We start from the raw sequence: 20,043 nt of genomic DNA, 5'->3' as shown, positions 1-20,043 counted from the left end.
CATCATGCCGCTTGCGCCTGCACTCTTCTGCAAGCGGAGCGACATGCCGATCAGCGGCAGCTGCATGACTATGAAAGACAATGTTGCTGCTCAGCATCGCCTCGGCTTGCCGCTAGCGTTTCTGGTGCGACTGCACAGTGAAGCAAAATCTTTGTCAAAGCAGCAAGAAAGTATGAAACCAGCATAAGAGTCTGGTATGTATAGAATTATTTTGATATCTGTATGTAAAATTCACGACACTTACAAAAATATAGATTGCATTAAGTTCCCTCATAGAATTATCACAGGTTCAGCTGATAAGCTAAAATGAAGTCATGAAAAGATAATATGTGACTGGACACTACGAATCAGCCATAAACTCGGCCCCGGTCAATTTTTTTTTATTTCGTGTTTTGAAAATATATATCATAAGCTTTAAAACAGTACATCATTTGACTTCAAACGATATCCAGAAGCGGGGTTATGGTTTGTTGAACTCGGCTCCTTCAACAAACCCTTTTCGGTTCTATATGTGTCTCTTTTTCCACTTTGCTGGTAATATTGGCAGTCATTTGAAATCATCCCAGAGTCAACGAGTTACAGGAATGTCCTCTCATTGTTAATTGTTGGTTATACATACCCAGCCAAAATTGTAACGCACCACTTAAACAAGATTTAGCCAAAGCAAACAAAGACTAGAGCTATTTAATAATTTTATATGTAGAAGATTATTATCCTCTTCAGCAATAGGATTATTGATTGGTTTAAACGCTATCAAATGAGAAACATGTCGCGCCTAATTGAGACACCTATGAATACGACTTGCGGCACATTTTGCACTGTATCTCAGAATACAATTTGCCGAGTTTACGGCTCATTCGTAGTGTCCACTCACATATTGTTAAAAAAAAGGATTTTAACACAAAGAGACTATCAACATCATAGTGATGTGATCAAGCAAAATCAGTTGGAAGTTGGAAATATTGATTTTCAGATCTGGCCAAACAAAGGAAATACTAGCAAGCCTTCGGACTAAGGAGCCTTCGGACTAGGAAACCTTCGGACTAGAGAGTTGTCACCAAAACCATAACCAGGAACAAAATTACGTAAAAATTTGGCTTTTTTTTATAGCTGTATATATTTTTTAAAGGTTCACACAATTTGTCAAGAGTTCTTTTGGGTAAAATTTAAATGCAACATTTACGATTCATAAGGTTTCATTCAAATTTTGAAATGAAGCTGATAATCTTTTTTTTTTCCTTCAAAATCATCTCCCAGCAAACACAAAATATTTTAATAACACACAAAGCTTGTCACTTGCCAGAAACATTTAAATGTTGGGTTTTATAAAGGTTATAAAATGTTTTAAAAAACAATCATTTTTAAATGTTGTCAAAAACTATTACAAATGTTACTTTAATGATTACAAAACATTCTTTTTATAAAGTTTGGCAGAATTATTTTACAGTTACATTTTGTTAATACATAAACTGTTTCAGTAGTGATTTTACAATCTTATAAACCCAACATTTAAAAGTGTGTGACCAGATTGATAGCCTCATCTTCCATTTCCCTCATTAAAACTGAGATTTTAGTATCAGAAGAAAGCTCATATTTTCTAATTGCTTCAATACAATTTAAACACCCTAGATCAAGGACTGCATTTTGAGAAGAGCGAGAGAAATGGCTCCTCTACAGCTCCTCTTGATGACCTGTTAAATTCTTTACGCTTTAATGGCCACAGGTGCAAACAGCTCTTCTAAAACTCTTCTTGAAGAGACCAGAAGAGCGCTATGCAGCTTGTATCCTCATTTTCAAAAGACAGTCCCTGCCAAGATATGTTTTGTTTCAAACTTTAGATTTTGTGAACAAAATTGTGGTAAAATGTAGTAACCACCACTGGAAGTACGTACTATGCTATGGGACATTGTTATACATGTTTTTGCTTCTCATATCAAAACTGCTGGAGCAAGACACCTGAAAAAATGGAAACAGGTTGTTTATTGGTAGGCCTCAATGTAAGATACAAAACACCACAATCTGATCACCAACCTTTAAATGTTATACATGTATCACACACCTTTAAATGTTATTAAAACATTTTGAAAAATTTTGAACAATGTTTAAAAAAATGTCAAAACATTTTTGTACTAGCTGGGCTTCAATTTTACCCATGGAACTTGAATTTAAGTGATACAATTTTCAACTCTTTGTCATCAAGTGCTCATCAGAGGATGAGGAATTCTCCCTGCCATCATGCTCCATCCTGTGGTCATCATCGCTCCCCTTCAGAGAGCATTCGGAATTGCACTCCATAGAGTCATCTTTCTTCAAACACACACTGTCCTTATTGCCACTAATACCATTGTCATGGCTACCATGTTTGTCCACAAGCATCTCTGTTCTGTTACTATGATGATCTTCTGCGATACCTTTAGAAACAACATCTTGAGTGCTGTTGGTATTTTCAACTTCATGACAGTCATGATTATGAGGGTCACCATCTTGGTTGTTATGGTGTTCGTTGCCATGGTGATCAGTAGCACTGGTTTGGTCTGGAGTTCCATTCTTGGCCTTGGCGGCCTGCTCTGCCTCCCACTTCAATCGTCTTTCTCGTTTGGTTTTGAACATCAAATTGTGCCCTGGAGATTAAAACAAAGTTAAAGCCATAATGTATGATTTCACTCTCATTTTTATTTTGTAATTTTTTGCCACAATTTATTACATAATATTAGTAACAACTGTCAAGGAGGTTTTCTGATCATTTTAAGCTGAAATAAGAAGATAAAAAACTTGTCTTAAGTTAGCAACTATTTTAAATGTTATGATTTGGTAGTTCACAGCATCTTGCAAATTGTTGTGAGTTTTGGCAAAATTTGCATTGATCATTTCATAGTGGGTGCGTAGAAGAATTCAAATATCATATATATACTTTTGTAGGCCCTGTAGTTCTTGAGTTACATAACTTATTAACAAAAATAAATCAAGAAAGTTTTTCAAAGTATATGATTTGTAGAATGAACTTTTTCAAAACATCAAAGTGTTTACTGTTATTTTTCAATAGTATATTGATTTTGATAATGGCAATCAATTTTTTGCCCGCCTCGACCATCAATACATTGTGTACCCTTAAAGAGGAAACATGGTTGACCAGGTCAGCTCTGCAGCCAACATCTGATTTTGTGCAGGAACTATTACCAGCCATCACTAAATGTTTATACTAGGATTTGGGCAGAGTGTATCAAAATGATTGGTACACGCCAGCTCTGTCATCTAATGAAATGCTTGGTTCTTCCAAATTCAACATTAAATCCTTTTGAAATGACTACAATTTACAGTTCTAGGACATTTGATTACATCAATGTACAAATAAGGTGGATGTTATACTGCATTTTGATATGACAGTCTTGGCCATGTACGCTCGTTATTGATGAGTACCAATCATTTTGATACACCTTGTACACTTGTCTGGACCATGCACAGTGTCAACACCCTGTATTATAATATGTTTTCCATAAAGCTCCATACTCCGTTGAAATCAATATTCTATTATTGACACAGATAAAGAAAGTTTACATATGCATTGTGTTATAGGACTTGCACCTGGAACTTAACTGAATGGGCTAAACATGTTCCTTTATACCTATAAAGTATAATTGTAATTCTCAAAATTAAATATATATGACAATTTTTACGGGCGATTTAAAAATCTTTACGGACAAAATGCAGTAAAACATATACACAACAAACAGCAGTCGCCGCTAATTAATGTATTGCATTTCAAGTTAGTGTACTGGAAACAAACCCCTGGTTTTACCTGAAAACAAATTGATTTTTCTTGTAATAGCAACATCATATGGGGTACTAGAGCATGCACAAATCTTAATAATGTGTAGAATATAAAAACACTGTCGTATCTCATATGATAGTCATGGTATGCTTAGCCTGAGTCGCTCTGCCTATCTCGAACAAAATCGCCATGCGTAGCTGTTGAAAAACGAGAGGATTCGCTGTAGGCCCTACTATCACGGCAATTTTTGACACAAAGACACAGGGATGACGACGATGTGCCATGGCCAGTTAGACACTTCAATCATCATGGATTATGTTTTGCCATAAAATGTTGAGGTTATTGAAGTAACACTTTATGAATAATTCCAGATGTGTTGGTTCCCTTTTAACCCATGGCCTGGGTCCTGTTCATAATAGATGTCCTTGTCAGGCCTTGCCGTCTAGATTTTAAAGGCGAGTGGTTAATCACTCACTAGCATGATGCTAGGTGAGTGGTCGAATTTTCACAAATACCATTTATTTGGTTATAATCATTATCAAGTAGAGCTTCGGTCTTAAAAACGGTATTCAATTGCTGAAATTCGCACAAAGCGTGCTAAAATTTGTGATTTTCTCCACTTTCCACTTAAAGGGGACACAGAATCGATTAAATGCTGAATTGGCTGATTCGATGGCTGATTTTGAGAGATTGACAGCTCCAGCGAGTGATATTAGTGTCTATGGCGAGTGGAAAATCGCCCACTAGAAATCGAGTTTGGGTGAGTGGTGGCGAGTGAAAGCTTCAAACGGCAAGGCCTGCCTTGCCCAAATATTACTGTTCACTTACCAGCACAATCTGCCATTGCTTTATATGCTGTATGTTTACAGCAAGCCCTGCATAAGGTGAACACACACCGTAGCCCACGTGGGTTTCCACATGTCACACACTTTTCATAATGGACACCTGCAGTTGCAAATAAAACAAGAAAAGAACAGAACTTGGTGATTAAAGTGCTCTACTTTTGCCCATATACACAACTTTACATATCGTAAAAACTTGATAGTTAGCATACCGTATTTCGTCAAATAGTCGCCCCCCTCAAATAAATGCCCCCCCCCCCACCACTTTTTTCAACCAAGATGTTCAAAAATTCCGATATTTCCATGCTATCTTGTGTAGTAAGCTTACCAAGTTGCTCACATGGTCGGTAATAGCAGCAATAAATAAGCTTACCTAATGATTTTAACGGGAATTGTCATGCTAAAAATGACCTCTAATAAACGCCCCCCCTTGGGAAAATGTAACGCCCCTGGGGGCGTTTATTTGACGAAATACGGTATGTGCTTACTATTGAGCGCTTTTGAAAACATGCAAACATGAAGTGCCCCATCCACAAAAGTGTAAAAGGTTTTGGGCAAATCATTGATACTGTAACGGAACTGGGAGGGGGGTATCTATAAGATATAAAAACGACACGAGGGAAAGCCTATGACTTATTTGAATAACCAAAATCCTATTTCAGGAATGCCTCTCTATTTTCCACCAGGTAAGAACCAGCATTATTTTGAACCAACATTTTCAACACGGTCCCTGAATATCATTCAGGCGATCAGCAACTTTTTGTACATGCACCGCGACCGTCACCGTACGTCAGCATGTCTTTATTTTCGTACCGAGCAATTTTTCACAAGATAAAATCAATGGTTCCAAACCTAATAAAAATAGAGCTGCATCCAATCCTTTAAATAGACATTATCTCTTGTATTTGATAATGAATTTCCAATAAATAAAGTAAAGCTTCAAGCAAGAAAACACAGCAGAATCAAAGTTTTTATGAGTCTCAAGTTTGCACAAATTATTATTCACGTAACGTAAATTTCCATGCTGACAATTGTTCACATTTTCATGACAAATAAATTTCAACCAATTCAGTTTAACTTTACACTGAACCTTTTACAATAAATGTGGCCCACGACTTTTTATTATCGTGTTGATCATTCCATTTTATAACTCCAAAGTCCTAAAGATGACCAAGTAGATCTTTAATGGGTTCAAGAAATATTTCATAACTTTTCCATGCATCCCAAAACTGCACAGCTCACACCTTGTGCAGAAATCCCTCGCTGCATACCATTACGTACATCAGCGTGTCACTCGCCCGTCAGACCATGGCCTTGCACTCGCCACCAGCCGGGTCGAAACACGATAGAAAATCCCAAACAAACATGAACCCAAAATCCATCTACTTGATCTTCCTATCAAAATGGGGACATGGCCGAAATCACTCATGTAAGAGTCTGAGAACAATATCCAGTTTACAATTTGCAGACAACAATAATCGTTAATTAAAAACCTAAATCATGGGGAAGTTTCCATGGTATGGTACAAGATACAGAGACGACAATGGTGACGGGAAAACGGCTAATGTCTCCAGCCATCTAGCTTGCAAGACATTGGTCCATTCGAGAATTTAAAGCCCCCGGGAAAAAGGTAAGGACATCTTTAAATTTGGAAGTGATACAACTCACTAGACTTTTCCTAAACAGAATTGAGAAACTTGAACTTTGACAATTTTCATAATAAAACAGGGAATCCAAAACAGTAACCTAACAAAAAAAACCTGCCTAGAAATCAAGACTTTTACTGGCCTATCTTTCTGCAGAGTTCAGCGTAGTTAACGCCATCTTCTGCGTACTCGACAATAACCAGTTTCCATTGGCCTATCTTTCTGCAGAGTTCAGCGCAGTTAACACCGTCTTCTGCGTACTCGACAATAGCCAGTTTCCATCTCGACGCTAGTTAGGTCATGTCACCATTCCAATCGGTGCAGATTATCAGCGTACAAACACGCTGTCCTCTGCAACCTAAGGTCCGGTGTTCAACCATCACTAGAAAAAAAAGGACCGGGAGAAAATTCCTAAGGATAAAAAACACAACCCAGGTCACCGTCCATCTCTGACTCCTGAACCATCTGCCCGAATTAGCAGATTTAATCACAGTCTACTTCCAAGGCAGTTCTAAAGCTTGCCGATAAATTCAATGTATAAAAACAACCAAAACATTTGTACACGAATAGCCGTGAAAACGGCTGGGCTATTACGCCCCTGTACAAAGACTACATACCTGTTTGCTTTACATTTTTAACCCAAAATTCAAGTCTGAAATCACAAAATAATTAATTTGCGAGAGCAAAGATCCGACGCGGCTCTGCTCTGTGAAAGCTTAAAAACAACTCTGCCAGTATGTGCAAAAACAACTTGCGCTGCCACCAACTCGCGCTTCTGATTGGATGGGCCTGTCTCCAGCTGCGCCAAGGGGATCAAGGCGCATGCGCACGGCAGCATGCACGCAGATCGTGTCATCTCATGATCATCACATGATAGCCTGATGATCCTAAAGTAGTAAACAACTATTCAGGGGGGTGCCGACACCGATCTCCTGAATCAGTTTAATTTAATTGCTTGATTAAAAAAAATTAATAAAAATAATCTAGCTGTATGAACTGCATCGGAACAACTGAATATTTTGCTGGCCAAACTAGCCAGTATAAAAAAAATCATTGCATTATTTTTAAAATGCCTGCAAAAGGCCAAAATGCAACTTTATTACAATACACATAGTAAAATAGGAACAAGTAAACCTGTAAATTTGTGTCTCAATTGGTAAAGCGCCAGACTTTGGTACAATTTCATGTTTTCAAAAGCACTCGATAGTAAGCACATATGCTAACTATCAAGTTTTTACGGTATTGTGGGTGACAAGGGTAAGGATGACCCAAGTCACTCAAACTGTTTTCAGCATATCTTAGAAGTGATGCAACAAATTTCCTGGCATCACGACAGATACATTCTGCATTAGTTGTGATAAAACAGCATGGGTGCAGTGCATTCGATGTCGCAACGCGCCTGAAGAATATTCTCCTTGTCTTGGTGTAACGCTATGGTATATCTGCAACATAAGAATGTGTCACACAGAATCGCGAAAAGCTTGCAATCAAACTGTAACTGCCGTCTTTACGCACAAGCATTACAAAGGTTTGTGCGTGTAGCACTTTCCTTGCTTAATCGCCTAAAATGCATTAGCACAAGCTATAAATCAAAGTTTGCCAAGGTCATGTAAAATAATCCAAATGTTTCTTAAATGTGCCCTCCATAAGCAACATGCAAACATAGTGGAGTCCGGAGTCAAGTCTCAGGTAACCTTAACACACAAAAATTGGGTTATCCCAATTGAAATCCATACACCCCCTATGGAGGACATGGCCTTTACCTTCAACACAGGGGAGTGTAGATTTCAAATGGAATCACCCATTTAGGTAACCCCTTTTGAAATTCACACTCCCTGTTTGGGAGAGTAAGGTCATGTCTTCCATAGGGGGTGTATGGATTTCAACTGGACTACCCATTATTAGTACTCACCTTTATTTTCAAACTTGGCCTTTGGGTTTCGCTCCTTTCGTTTCTGTTTATTTCTAGATAACCCCTCAGAGTTTGGATCGATTGACAGAGGGCGCTTCAGATTCTTTTCTTTCTGTTGCTGCTCTGTTTCTTCAGGTCTGAATGGAAAATCAAATCATATTGCAGCACATTAGTGGTCTTACTGAAATTCCTGTGACATTCAGAATTTCTCCTCACAAAATAAATTGATAACATTTATCCCACAGATCAGGTCAAAGTCATCAACTAGGATGAGTCTTGGTTTGGACAAGGAGTTTGTGAGGCATGTCACATCAGGATAAACAAGAGTACACTGAACAGAGACAACTCTCTCCTAAGCCGACTGACATCATATAGTGTCAGTGGCTCGGAATAGTTCAACAGCGCTCCCACAAGTCAGATATGGGGGCTGACAAAGTCCAAGAGTAAACTGGATGAAAGCTTTCCCTCTCCATATGCAATCAAATGTTGTGAGAAATAACAATAACATTTACTCACGTTGGTCTGACATAAGGCTGACATATCCAGTGTGGATGTCTAAGATTCTTCTTGAGGGCTGGCACTCCTTTTTCCATGTCTTCCTTTCCTCGTTTCTCCAGCTTTTCACACACATTGATGACTTCCTCTAAGGACTTGGCTTTGGCTAAATCAATTCTCAAATCACAGTGTACTTGCAATCTATAACACAAAATGTGAGAATTGGTCAAATTTAAAGATTTCTTTTTGGTCATATAAACGTAATATATCACATTATGGTTTCTTGTGGAAAAATTAAGCTAACTTGAAATTCCCCTGGACTAAGAACTTACTGGTTATTGTCCCAGTTTACCCGTACAAATCTTGTGGAGCTGATTCTGGCTGGAATGGTTATTATATATGTAAGCTGATTAGGGTTCTGTGCCTAAATAGAGCTATGTTCCTGAATCATTTAAAAGGTGTGTCATGGTCAGCAACTTTCATTAGGCATGTTCACACATAGGGCTTTTTGCTTAGGCAACCCAGTTCTTGAGCACAAACTTGGAGAAATCCGCTGCGTGAATTGCCTTGAGGATTTCAATCTCTAAGTTTGCCCCAAATTTATCCCTATGAAATTTAGGGGATTCCATGATTTTCCCAAGAAATCCTCCAGTGGTCCTCGAGATCTAGAGCTATCGCCATGAGAATGACCATGAGTTAATCATATTTAATACGCTTCAACTGGATTCAGATGGGTCACAGTCAACTGGAAAATTCTCGAATGTTTTCCTAAAAATGCATCAGTAAATGTGCACCTTACCTAGATATTTCTTTTAAACCAGTTTTCTAAAAATGTGTGCTTCATAGCTAACATATTAAAGAGCCTGAAAATGCTATACTAATCTGCTGTACATGTAACACCCTTTCACTTAACCCTGCTTCTCACTTGTCTGGAGAGCACTGTCAATGCACAATACTCCTGCATACATTAGATTGCAACTTGCAATACACTAGTGATACAATGGCATAGTGTGAATTGCACTCAGACTACATACACCGGTATGCCTACCCATGAATCCACATTTTGAACATATGACCTCTGATGAATGAGAGCGGACACCGGTACTCTTTGACTAGGTCCAGGTATTCTCGAGCCATTTCCCACACTGGAGGTGATTTACCTTCAAACAGCGCTGGATTGTGAAGATTACCCTCTGTATGAAATAGATCAGATTAGATTAGATTAGATTAGATTAGATTAGATTACACATAACGTTTAAAAGTGAGCTGTTGTAAACTGCTTATCCACAAAAATAGCCTGTTAAGTAAAATTTCTGAGCTTTCGATCCTAGCAGGATCTTTATCAAAGGCTTTATCTGCCTTTGATAAAGATCCTGCTAGGATCGAAAGCTCAAGCCCCTAAAACTTTAAAATAGATTACACATAAATAGAGCGATTAACTACTCAGTTTTATAAGCCGTTATTATGTGTAAGTCACTCAATAAAACAAAGATACAAAATATTCATTTTATTAAGAAAGATATCTTCTTTAAATGACACCTCACATTTGTGAAAATTGAGCACGAAACGACTGAGGTTAACGTCAGAAAGTCTGTTTTTTTCCACATCAAAATTTGCACTTGACGAGATTCTCAATGAGATATCACAGCAGGGTTAACCTGTTTGTTGATTGCATGCATGAATGAACACACTTTCTGTTTTGTATGATGCCCAGGTGATCTGCCTTCATATAGAGCTTTGTTATGAAGATTACCCTCTGTATAATCGAGGGTTGAGAGCCAGAAAGTCTTAACTTACAATGACAACCTGCTGATGGGGGGTGGCGGCGGCGGCACTACATTGTAACATCCTATGACATCATTCTGTCAATCATATGACGTCATCAGTGAAGGATATCCCGATCGTAGACAAGATATCATCACAGCATCATCATCTGCTGAAGACGCTAGTCGGACTACTGAAAACGTTCCAGGTGAGCGAAAAATAGTGTAGTGTTGAAGTTAAACTCTTTAATCATTTTATCTACCACTACGTATGAATATCCACTCGTACACTGAGTTTATGAATGAAAATATTGTTGCAAACCCAACAGATTGTTGGCTACCAACTAAAAACTAATTCCTAATTGCAGCAAAAATCACCATTCCTACACTAAAAATTTGTTTCTGTCTACATACCTGCACTCATAATTCCGTCTACGCCAGTCTCTTTAAGACATCTTTCTACATCAGTCAAGTATTGTATGTTCCCATTGGCAAACACGGGAATGGACACACTTTCTCTGCAAAAAAACCAAAACATACCAAAATTAATTCTGAACTTGCAAGGAAAAATGATGTTTTAACTTAAAATTTGTAATCTCCTTTGGTGGTTTCAGAACATATCAATATATACATCTCAAATATCAAATTTTCGCATCTGTAATCCAAAATCTAACCCCTTTGAATGTGCACATCAATGCACACAATTCAATATCTGTAACATATCTGAATAAAGTGAATATATACCCTTTTGTCAAGGTAGGGCACTATATATATGCTAATCTCCATGTAACCGGCTTAGATTGTTTGAAACATTTTTATGTGCGACAGCCACTGAGGGGAAAAGATAAAACTTGTACAGCCTTGATCTTTGCATTTGGTCAGAAAAAGGAGAAGGAGACAGGAAAGGAGACAGAAAGATGACAAAATGGAAACAACAACTTGGGCAAGAACAACAGAAGACAGAAACAGATGGAAAATGCTGGAGGAGAGCTTTACACAACAGTGGGTGAAATAGCCTGATGAAGTGAGGTGAGGTGAGGTGACGTGAGGTGTCAAATGTAATGGCACAAATGTTGATGCTGTCTTACTTGACTGCTCTGATCAGGTCCCAGTCTGCTAGACCTGTCCAAGGTCCTTTCATGTCTCTTGTCCTTCCATGGACAGTCAAAAGCTGACATCCAGATTTCTCCAGCATCTGAGCATAACGGATTGTCTTCTCACGATCGGGAAAGACTCGGATCTTACAGGTGATGGGTACGCTGAGCTTCTCGTGTGCCAACTTGACTGGAAATTTAAGGACAAATATCAGGGAAAACAAAAAAATTAGAGAACAATTATGAATTTAATTTTTACAATTACAGGAAAACTGTCCCAGTCAAACTGAATGTAAACACACTTTCAGTCTTTTTTTTATTTATGCAAAATAATAAAACCTCAAGTGTTTAGTAATAAACTGTCCATTTCTTACCCATTTTAGAAATCAATTCCCAGTCATCTTGCAAGTATGCTCCATAATGACCTGAAAAGAAACCAAATAATAATATTCAAGAAGTTTTTCTGGAAAATAGCACCATAATACAGAGTTCCCGCACCTTGAAGTCTTCAAATTCAAGGACTTTCAAGGTCCAAAAGCATGATTTTCAAGGACTTACCACAACACAAAAATCATGACGTGGCTCTCCATCACCATGTGGGCCAAAACTGGGTGTGTATTTACAAATTTGGGTGTGTAAAACACTCCCTACATGTACACGGCTGGCTGCTTAAGCCCTTGATGCCGATAGAGACACAAAATAAGGGTCTTGTCTAAGAGCGCAATACGATGGCACAACAAACCCGCTACCTTCCAATCATCAAAGCCTGTTCCGCTGTGCCACCATCCCGCTATGGGTATGGCCAAAACAAGCGAGCACTTAATTTCTTGTGTTTCACATGTCATTCACCATGATCATATCTCAGTAACTATATAATGCGGCCTTTAGTCTGCACAATTGAGCATGAATTAAGAAGAATAAACAGCAAGATCAATTGTGTGTGGCAAACTATCAAGATGTTTAAATCGGGGCTGTGCATGTATTTCTGTATGCTTTATAACACTTTGCAATCATGTGGAAAAGTAGGTTTAGAACTTATTGGTCCAGAACTTATAACGCAAGTGTTAATGTTAATGAAATGCATGCACCTCTGGTCACACACAAGATACTAATACACCAACACATTTTTTCCCTACTGCAGTGCATGAGACTTATATTAGATGTAGGGCCTACTATATGGTTCCTAAGGTAGACTCTGACACATGCTTACCTCTCTTGGCAATAGATTGAGGACAACCCAAGTTCAAATCAATGGCATCGCAGCTAGACTCCGCCAACAGACCTGCTTTGACAAATACCTCCGGATCATTTGCACAAAACTGAAAAGTAAAATGATAATTCCTATCAAACAGTTCGAAATTCTAACAATACATGTATGCCCGTACTGTAAAAGTGGTCATTTGTGTGTGTAATTTATTGCTCGATGACTTAACAAGTCACCTTACGGAAGCAACCATTCTCTGTACAGGTAATGAGTTTTTTCAAGATGAGCATTCAGTAGCATTTATAACACTTTTAACAGAGCACATGATCAGCCTTCTTGCATTTAACTGCCAAATAAGTGTTGTCTTTACCTGGACAATAAGTGGTCTGTCCTCAGGACAAGACGCCAATCCTTCCTTACGATAATGCGCATCCCTCACAAACACTGACGCATGCAACATGGGTGTGAAACACAACTGAGCTCCGTGTCGACGACTCAAAATGCGCCATGCTAATTCACTCTGATCCACCATTGGTGCAACGATCAGCTTGGGTTTACCCAAGACTGTGTTGTAGAAATCGTACCCTTCAAGCTTAGGCATGTTGTGTGACATTGTTTGTACAACAAGTTTGTTGGTTCTCCTGCAAAATTATGAATTTGAATGAGAAGTTGTGTAGTTAGAAACTAGATAAGGCTGGAAGTTGATTCTTAGTTTACCGTCACCAGCCCGCATCACCTTTTGACCAAAACTTTCATTCTTTTCATAAAAAAGTAAATTATCTGAAAATTGAGATGGAAATAATCAAAATTGAAACTCTCAAAATGTCTGACATCCCCTACTGATCATAATCAGCAGTTTTCAAAAAGTTCGGGCCGGGGGAACCCCAGATTTTAATGCATCACACTCAAAGTGCTCTAGACTTAGTACGGACATGTGGAGAAGGCTACAGACTTGGTTTCAGAGAAGAACTGCAGATTGACGTGAGTACCTTTAAATGAAAGACATACGTGGAGCGTTGTGTTCCCTTCAAGCATGCGGAATCTGCGGATCATCGCCAACCAACACTGAACATAAAGTCATAAATCAACCAATCAGATACATGTACATGGATCGAATCCATGGGTTCCTACAATTCCTGAGGGCCGATCAGGGGTTCAAATTCGCAATCAATTGCGGGAACCAGTTTAGGTTCTCGCAAATGGCTTTTGCGAGAACCTTTGGTTCTCATCAGAACCAGGCTTTCGATTCCGCAAAATATTGAGAAAAAACCCTGTAAAATCATAATACCCTATAAATAGGTGGGAATTTGTATGCAACTTACTATAACATTATTAATAACAAAACCAAGTTGATTATCTTTTTTTTTGTGTTAAAAGCAGTTGTTTCAACTTTGAATCCTGAAAGTAATTTTAGTTTACCGAACGTAAAATACTGACTACACTGTACACAGCAAGCTCAGCAACTCTTTAAGCTTATTAAACTTCGACTCTCGCTGTGACTTACCTATCATGCATTAATGAGACCTCAACATAACATTCATGTATTAAATATAGTGCAGTTTAAAAAGTTTTACACCCGTATGAGTTCTATTTTTGGAGAATGTGAGGCCGCGGATGACCCAATCTCCTACTGCTAGCTACGCGATGAGAGATGTCAAAACATGAAAATATACCATATACCGCAATACCCCTAATTTCACTTGATTTATTCATACCTAAATTTATTACAAATTTCCTTAAATGTTCGCTGAAATTTGCTTAAAATAGCTTTTGTATGTACTGTTATATGATTGGCAATTTTAAACCATATCTTTTCAAATGAAATGCAAATTAAATTAAATTAAATTAAATTAAATTTATTCCACGTATTATTTTGTACATCGGGTAAAGGGTGAGCACGTGTGTAATAAAATGACGACGTCATTTGACGATTAATTATTCATGTTACGATTAATTATTCATGTTTACCAGACACTTTCGTAAGAAAGAGATGCCGTGATTGGTGGAAATAGGCAAGGTGAAAGTGATACAAACCAATGAAGGAGACTTTCATTACTAGCGAGGTCGCGGCTATTATTATGGGTCATGGATTTCATGCTCACTGTGCTTTCTGTTCGTGATCGTACAATAAATTGACAGCTAAAATGATGAAATCTTTGCCTTTTCCCCCAAACATTTCAGAATTACATTTTTTTAATGCACTAATGATGTTATTAAGGTGAGCACACATGCCCGGGGCACATGCGTGTAATAATTATATTATAATAAGCTTTAAATTGACGATGCCATTTAACGATTAATTATTCATGTCATGATTAATTATTCATATAACCCGACTCTTTGGTAAGAAAGAGTTGCCGTGATTGGTGGAAATACGTGAGATGAAGACCAATGACATAGATGCTTTTATTACTAGCGAGGTCATATCTATTATTATGGGATGGTGGGTTGTAAACACATGCCCGGGCGAAACTTTCACACTCTGTACGTGATCGTACAATATAAAGTAATCAACATAAAAATGATGAAAACCTTGCCTTTTTTCCCCAACATTTCAGAATTATATTCATGGATTAATGAGATTATTAAATCACATTTCCGTTGCAGTAAAAAAAGGTAAAAATAACACAAAATGTGATCTTAGACTTCCAAGCTTGTGCGCGAACCAATTTTGGTTCGCCCAGTTGCAACCCGGCGAGAACCTTCACGCGAGCCGGTTCGCGTCGGATTTGAAACCCTGCCGATGACACACATTGGATGGGTGTTTCAATCAGAATTAGATTTAATATCGGTCTGTAAAAGACTCAGAGTCTTGCCATGGTTGTTATGATTGTCAGACGATTAAAACGGCCAATCAGAACCCCACGGAAGTTCCGTGTTTACACTGTGCAGTGTGCACACTCTCAAAATGTAAGGGGCTGTGCAATAATTATGTGTACCCCCCTGTCCCCCGGGGTGTTGAATTTTCAAAATGGTCTGCCAAAATTTGCTTGCCCCCCTTTGGCCATGCCAAAAATCTTTGCCCCCCCTTTTTTGATGTGCCAAAAACCTTTGCCACCCCTTTTGACGTGCTGAAAATTCTTTGCCTCCCCCCTTACACATGCAAGATTTTGGGGAAAACCTTAAATTGTTTTATCATATACCGTATAGGAATGTCCACATTGCTTACTATTAGGGCGACGTTCAACTCAAAAGTTGCGACCACAGTAAATGGCTTAACTGTGGACACCAGAAACTTGGAGACATAGTCTAAAAATTGCTGGTACTTTTACATTGATACAGAAGTATTCATGCAGTGATACTGATAGTTAGATTTCATGAAATAAAAACGCCTTTTTGTAAAACGGATCACCATGGTGAAAAATGATGCATTTACTTGCTTTTTTGTACAAATGTAAAAAACCGACATTGCCCATACATAACTTTGCTGATATTTGACCTACAGACATAGTTCACCCAGGCCGCGACAAATTTTATTTTTTAGCTTGCCCGATCGGGCAGGCAATATCCAAAAATTGGTTGCCCGAAATTAACCAATATTCCCGGCAACAATTGTCGACAAAGTCACATACCGTACACATCATGCGGTGCAGTGCATAGTAGGCCTACCGTAAGTGTGCCGAATTTGGCAGTTTCATTCTTACGGAAATCCAATACTTTTCTCAGTTAAGTTGATAAATAAATGAGTATTCATGAAATGCATAAAAAATGAACATTTCATTCAATTATTTCACTGTTTGTTTCTTACATGTGGAAAATAATGTGTATTTTATGTGAAATTTTGTCAGTAAAATCACGGCGATTTACGTATTTCGCCAACCACTAGTACATCTCAATCTCAATCATATGCAAATACATGGACGTCATGATATTTGCACGAAACAGGTTCTATAATTGGCCAAACTTCCAATACGTCACGTAACGGCATGATGTTCATTAGCATATATACATACATATGTCTGCAAGTCTGGTGTGAGATACGAGTGCCTAGCGAAATTTGAGTTACATTTCAAGAAGTTTTCTACTTTGTTTTGACGTTTTTTTACTTCTGTGAACACGCCAAGTTGGACAGAAATACTCCATTTTAAATCATCAAGCTTTAATTGGTTTAAATTTAGACTTGCCCGATCGGGCACAGCTCTTCAGAGTTTTAATTGCCCAACAAAAAATGTGATTGCCCCGGGCTATCGGACAGGCGATTTGTCGCAGCCTGAGTTCACCCCTCATATTTTAAGTTAAATAAACACCTTTTTAAACAAAATAATTTCAATGTGAAATATCCTACTTGAAAATTTTGTGATCATGCCTATCATATAATATATCATAAATTTTGCATTATAGTTACCGTATTTCGTCAAATTTAGTCGCCCCTTCAAATAAACGCCCCCATCACTTTTTTCAACCAAGATGTTTCAAAAATTCTGATATTTCCCTGCTATCTTGTGTAGTAAGCTTACCAAGTTGCTCACATGGTTGATAATAGCGTCAATAAATGGCGAAAATCGGCATCCGAAACCCGGAAGTGAACCAAAAGTCGGTGTCAAAAGGTCATAGTTCGTCATTTTAGCGTGACTTTTAAGCTTACCTAATGATTTTATCGGGAATTGTCGTGCTAAAAATGACCTCTAATAAACGCCCCCCCCTTGGGAAAATGTAACGCCCCCGGGGGCGTTTATTTGACGAAATACGGTATTTGAATGTGTTAATAACATGTTCCTACACCTTTTTAGGGCGTAAAATAGAAATGGTGCCCAAAATATCTGTGCAAAAAAATCGCTTGGATCTCCCCCCCCCTTTCGACCTGCCAAAAATCGCTTGACTCCCCCTTTCGACCTGCCAAAAATCTTCCCCCAGTACAGTGTTTAGTCTAGACCGGCAGCATGACCGGGGGTACACATAATTATTGCACCACCCCTAAACAACTGCCGTTCTTCTCTTCCAAAAACTGTCAAGGAATTCCGAATTACCACTCAGTTACATCACTTTCTTCAAATGACTACACGTACATGTACATATGACACACACATGGCATGCACACCATCACATGCATGCATGATCATGTAGAGTGTACATGTGTAGAGTCAATGATTGAATGTGCAATGTGTGGTATTGAAAATTAGCACAAGTCAGCCCAACCATGACAACAACAATTCATATGGCTGATATGGTAGGCCTGCAGCGTTTATAATATAAACAATCTTACATATTTACTTACAGATCAGTAGTTTACAGGATAGATGCGGTAAAAAACACCTTTCAATTCAACATGTTTATTCAAATTATTGTAAACATTAGGCAATCGTGATCCATCAGCAACAAGAAATGCGTATATTGTTTTTCATGGCACTTCATGCTCTGTGTAGTTTATGGAGCTTGGTGAAAGTTGCAAACAAAAATACAAAAGTAAATATTTTTAAGTACATTGAAGGCATTATTAAATAAAATATATATTATAACATTGTAAGGTACTAAAAGTCTGCTCTTTACAAATATTTGTGAATGTTTAGTAACAATTCTTTGAACCTTTTATTTATAGCTGAGAGCATAAACTGCACTTTCCAGAGCACTTTCTACAAGTTGAAGGGCGCCCTCTCCAATCAATTACTGTTGCCGAAAATAGTTGTGTTTGCTGTATTTAGAGGATTTTTTTTACCTGGTTTTCGTCACTATAATTATATGAACCCTGCAAGCGCCAGTGATAATTTTGGCAGCTCTGTTCTGGAGTTTTTGAATCAGTCCATGTCATTAACATTTACCAGTAGACCATATTTATTAATACACCACAGTAATAGTTCCAATAGGAGCTGATCAGCATTTTATATCAAGATCAAGAGTCTTCTTGTGTTCTCACAGGCTCAAAAATTTGTGTGGGTTAAGCAGCTGCTTGATCCTAATTATTCTAGTTTTTGGAAATCCCTTGAACTTTCTGTGTTATCTTCTTTTTATCCAGATTATACTGTCTTGTTGAAGACAGATGCTCCAGATTGTGTTTTAAATACCCTGTCAAATTGTCAGCTAATTGAGACTATCAAATTATGGTATTTATACAAATGCAAGATGAACTGAGGAAAAATTAAACTGGTCTGATTTCCATCTCCAGGACCCAATTTGGTGGAACAAAGATGTTCGGTTAAAAACAAAAAAGTTTTTCTTTTACCCTACTTGGGATGAAAAAGGGATCCATTGCATTTCAGATCTTTATATGGGTCACAATTTAGTTAAAACCTTTGAAGATTTGGTTTTAGAATTTGATATTTCCATTAAAGACAGGAGAAAATACAATTATTTAATGAATGGGATTTATTTGGATTGGTTCCAGAACCCTAAGAACATTCAAGAAAACATTTTGCTACTATTTCTGCTTCGCTTTTAGATGCAGAGAAGGTTTCAAAACATGCCTACTCAACTCTTAGGAACCAAGCCACTGTTGAAGCTGAAAACAAATGGGTTGATTGTCTCGATGTGTTTGATGAAATTGAATGGAACTGTGTGCATAGTAGCAATTTTAAATGTACTATTGAAACCCAGTTACGATCTTTTTATTTTAATGTTTTTCATAGGGCAATTTGTACAAATAATTTTCTTAGAATTGGTAGGGTGGATTCACCCAATTGTTACTTTTGTAATGAATTGCCCGAAACAATTTTGCATTTATTTTGTGAATGCAAGAATGTGTCTCCCATGTGGGATGAACTATGTTTTTATATCAACAGTGTCACTGGGGATTCTTTTACATTTTCCAAATTTGATAAAATGTTTGGTATCAGGGATACCTCAGAACATGACCTTTGTATTAATTTCCTTTTTCTGTGCCTTAAATTTTACATTCATAAGTGCAGATTTAAACAGACTAACCTTAGTTTCAATGCTTTTCTGAATATGGTCAAATTGAAGCAGAAAATTGAGTATAAAATTGCTGAAAGTAAAGGTAAACTGCGGCTCCATTTCAAAAAATGGACCATTGATCTTGAAGCATCTTAAATTGTTGTCCTTTTCTTCAATTATTTTCAAACTGATTATGGCAGGATCAAGATGGGTGTAACCAAGTAATGTGTGCACTTGTTTGACACAAGACTGGTGCTTGTGTTTTGTTTGTAAGAGTGAACGTTCTCTTTGTCCCTGTTCTTAAAAATTTTGACTATAATATTATGATTTAATTCATGATCGTTGGGAACTGGTGGCCCATTATGTATGTTTTTTCTCCCTCCACCAGTTCCAAGAACAGGGAATAAAAAACTTCAAAAAAAAAAAAAAAAAAAAAAAAAAAAAAAAAAAAAAAAAGATCAAGAGTCTATGTGAGTTTCTAATCAAATAATTT

The 20,043-nt window shown here is 37.7% G+C and overlaps 1 protein-coding gene across 1 annotated transcript; it reads right to left on the bottom strand.

The window, feature by feature from the left end:
• Window positions 1-690: 690 nt before the first annotated feature.
• On the bottom strand, window positions 691-18,070 carry LOC140150739 (tRNA-dihydrouridine(16/17) synthase [NAD(P)(+)]-like). Its single transcript, XM_072172838.1, has 11 exons — window positions 17,941-18,070; window positions 13,096-13,366; window positions 12,732-12,840; window positions 11,896-11,946; window positions 11,516-11,711; window positions 10,842-10,945; window positions 9,713-9,857; window positions 8,686-8,865; window positions 8,170-8,306; window positions 4,598-4,714; window positions 691-2,621 (listed from the first exon to the last, which is right to left on the bottom strand). The coding sequence occupies exons 2-11, from the start codon at window positions 13,336-13,338 to the stop codon at window positions 2,182-2,184; spliced, it is 1,722 nt and encodes a 573-aa protein (XP_072028939.1). The 5' UTR covers window positions 13,339-13,366; window positions 17,941-18,070; the 3' UTR covers window positions 691-2,181.
• Between the last annotated feature and the right edge of the window lie 1,973 nt (window positions 18,071-20,043).

The sequence above is a fragment of the Amphiura filiformis genome, chromosome 4 (genome assembly GCF_039555335.1).
Source record: "Amphiura filiformis chromosome 4, Afil_fr2py, whole genome shotgun sequence".
In the NCBI taxonomy this organism is placed as follows: domain Eukaryota; kingdom Metazoa; phylum Echinodermata; class Ophiuroidea; order Amphilepidida; family Amphiuridae; genus Amphiura; species Amphiura filiformis.
The sequence above is the reverse complement of the archived record's forward strand: the minus strand, read 5'-3'. Positions and strand labels throughout refer to the sequence as shown.